Source organism: Egretta garzetta, unplaced genomic scaffold (genome assembly GCF_000687185.1).
Source record: "Egretta garzetta isolate BGI_Z169 unplaced genomic scaffold, ASM68718v1 scaffold799, whole genome shotgun sequence".
Lineage (NCBI taxonomy): Eukaryota > Metazoa > Chordata > Aves > Pelecaniformes > Ardeidae > Egretta > Egretta garzetta.
In genome coordinates, this window is record NW_009260759.1 from 66847 (window position 1) to 69306 (window position 2460).

General features: G+C 61.7%; 1 protein-coding gene across 1 annotated transcript in view; it reads right to left on the reverse strand.

The window, feature by feature from the left end:
* The window catches only part of ENDOU (endonuclease, poly(U) specific), a 5833-nt gene that overhangs the window by 2891 nt on the left and 482 nt on the right, over nt 1-2460 (reverse strand). The window contains exons 2-4 of the mRNA XM_009646015.1: nt 2032-2166; nt 354-525; nt 19-218 (exon numbers count right to left, since the gene is read on the reverse strand). Coding sequence (XP_009644310.1) covers nt 19-218; nt 354-525; nt 2032-2166 — 507 coding nt within the window. The remainder of the gene's footprint in view (nt 1-18; nt 219-353; nt 526-2031; nt 2167-2460) is intronic.

Genomic DNA, 2460 nt, shown 5'->3' on the forward strand with positions numbered 1-2460 from the left:
GGCTTGCCCCAAACTCACTTTTTCGGTGGAGGAAGGTGAAGAGTTTCTTCATGAGCTCCGTTTTCATCACCTCCTTGAGGAAGTTGTCCTGCTCCCTCAGCTCCTCTGCCGTCACCTCCTCCTCCCTGCCAGTCGCCCTCTGGTAGTTGTCCAGCAGCTTGATGAAGCTTGCGTAGGTGGGTTTGGAGAAAAGCTCCTCGTTGACGTATTTGTAGAGCCTAGGAGAGTGCGGAACCTGCACTGAGCTGGGAAGCAGAGATCCCCTCCAAAACTAGCCCTGCACCCTGCCTGGCTGGCCGCTCTCTGCTGTGGTGGCCCCTGGCCACCCACCGAGGATGCCAGTGCACACTCACGGCTGTGGGGAGCGATCCTCCTGGTCCCCTGTCTCGTCGGGGGAAGCCTGGTACTGGGGGTTAATGGTGATGTCGGTCGGCCGGGCTTTGTTGTGATCCGCCTCGTAAAGCTGCTCCGAGATGTGCAGGAGGTCCTGGTCGGTGATGGCATCCCGGCTGCTGGAGAAACCCTCTGGAAGGAGAGGCAGGAGGCTGGTGAGGGCAGGCAGCCCCTCCCGGGGGGGATGCAGCCCCCGCCTCTGCGCCGACGCATGGGTGCCACCATCCTGGGACACCCCGAGAGCCGTGGTGCTCAGTGCAGAGGGTTAAGGGGTGCAGGGGTGGGCAGGGGGATCCCAACCCTCACCAACCCCACGCCCTGGGGAAAATCACTGGCTGCAGAGCTGCAGGCGCGGGCGCCTGTCATTACGTACTGGGTGAGCTGGGAAGCATCGGTCCCCGTCTTCCAGGCATGATGCTGCTCTTTGCAACGCATCTGCTGGGATTGGCCCCCTCTCCACCACCCACATTTTCGGTGTGCGGTGACCAGGGGGTGCAAACACCAGCTCGCCCTGGGCTCTGGCCACTCTGTGCCTGCCTGCTTCACCTGGCGTGGGGTGAAGGGAGACAGAATCACAGAATCCCAGCATGGCAAGAGTTGGAAGGGACCTCCGGAGATCATCTAGTCCCAGCCCTCTGCTCAAGCAGGTTCATCACGTTACACAGGACAGCGTCCAGGCAGGGGTTGAAGATCTCCAGAGAAGGAGACTCCACAGACCCCATGGGCAGCCTGGGCCAGGGCTCAGGCACCCTCCAAGTCAACAAGTTCTTCCTCCCGTTCAACTGGAACCTCTTATGCTTCAGGTTGTGCCCATTGCCCCTTGTCCTGGTGCTGAGCACCACTGGGAAGAGTCTGGCTCTGTCCTCGTGACCCCCACCCTTGAGATATTTGTAGGTGGTGATGAGATCCCCTCTCAGCCTTCTCTTCTCCAGGCTGAACAAGCCCAGCTCCCTCAGCCTTTCCTCCTAGGGAAGATGCTCCAGTCCCCCCATCATCCTTGTTGCCCTCCCCTGGACTCTCTCCAGGAGTTCCTCATCCTTCTTGAACTGGGGAGCCCGGGACTGGACCCAGTGCTCCAGGTGGGGTCTCCCCAGGGCAGAGCAGAGGGGGAGAAGAACCTCCCTCGCCCTGCTGGCCCTGCTGCTCTTGATGCCCCCAGACGTCGCTGCTGGGGAGTGGGCGGGCGATGCCAGGGCTCTCGCTGCCGCGTCCACTCAGCCACGACACGTGGTGACTCGGAGTGGCCAACGACAGGGCGGTACGGCCACCGTCAGGGCCCCAATCCAGCACGATGCAACGATGCCATTGACCCCCAAGAGCCACGGGGGGCAAAACCAGGACGGTGATTTATTGCCCTCGCTGGGAAGCGGAGCTACTCACCGCCAGCACGGGCGCGCGCCGCTTCCTCATCTGCCCATTCTCCACCTGCACGGAGCCCGGGGGGGGAAGAAAAAAAGAGCTCAGAGTGATGGAGACACGGGCTGGGGGCTGCCCAGGACCACACACACAAATGCACAGCGGCACGGACAGAGACCTGCTTGCAAACAACCCCTCTATACCCCATAGCTGGGCTCTGGCAGCATTGGGGGGCGAGCAGCGTCCCCCCCCCAAGCCTCCCCATTGCCTGAGGATGCTCACCAGGTTGGCAGTGCCTGTAGTAATCCTCACAGCAGTTGTGGTGCCTCTCGCAGTCAGCGTTGCAGTGGCACTCGTCCTCCTCGCTGTAGGGTTCCTCGCAGCGTCCCCTGCAGGAGTCGGGGGCCGTATACAGGTCTGCGGGGGAGAAAAACAACTGCGTGGTCCACAGGATGGACTGGGCACCCTGCCCCATCCAGCCCGCAACCTGGGACCCTCCTTCCCCCTGAAGGACCAGGGTCCCTATCCCCCACAGCTATTTGGGATCCTCTGTCAGCTTTTTTGGGTGGCATTGTCATAGAATGATAGAATCATGGAATGGTTTGGGTGGGAAGGGACCCCTAGAGGTCACCCAGCCCAACCCCCCTGCAGGAGCAGGGACACCTTGAACCAGACCAGGTTGCTCACAGCCCCGTCCAACCTGGCCTTGGA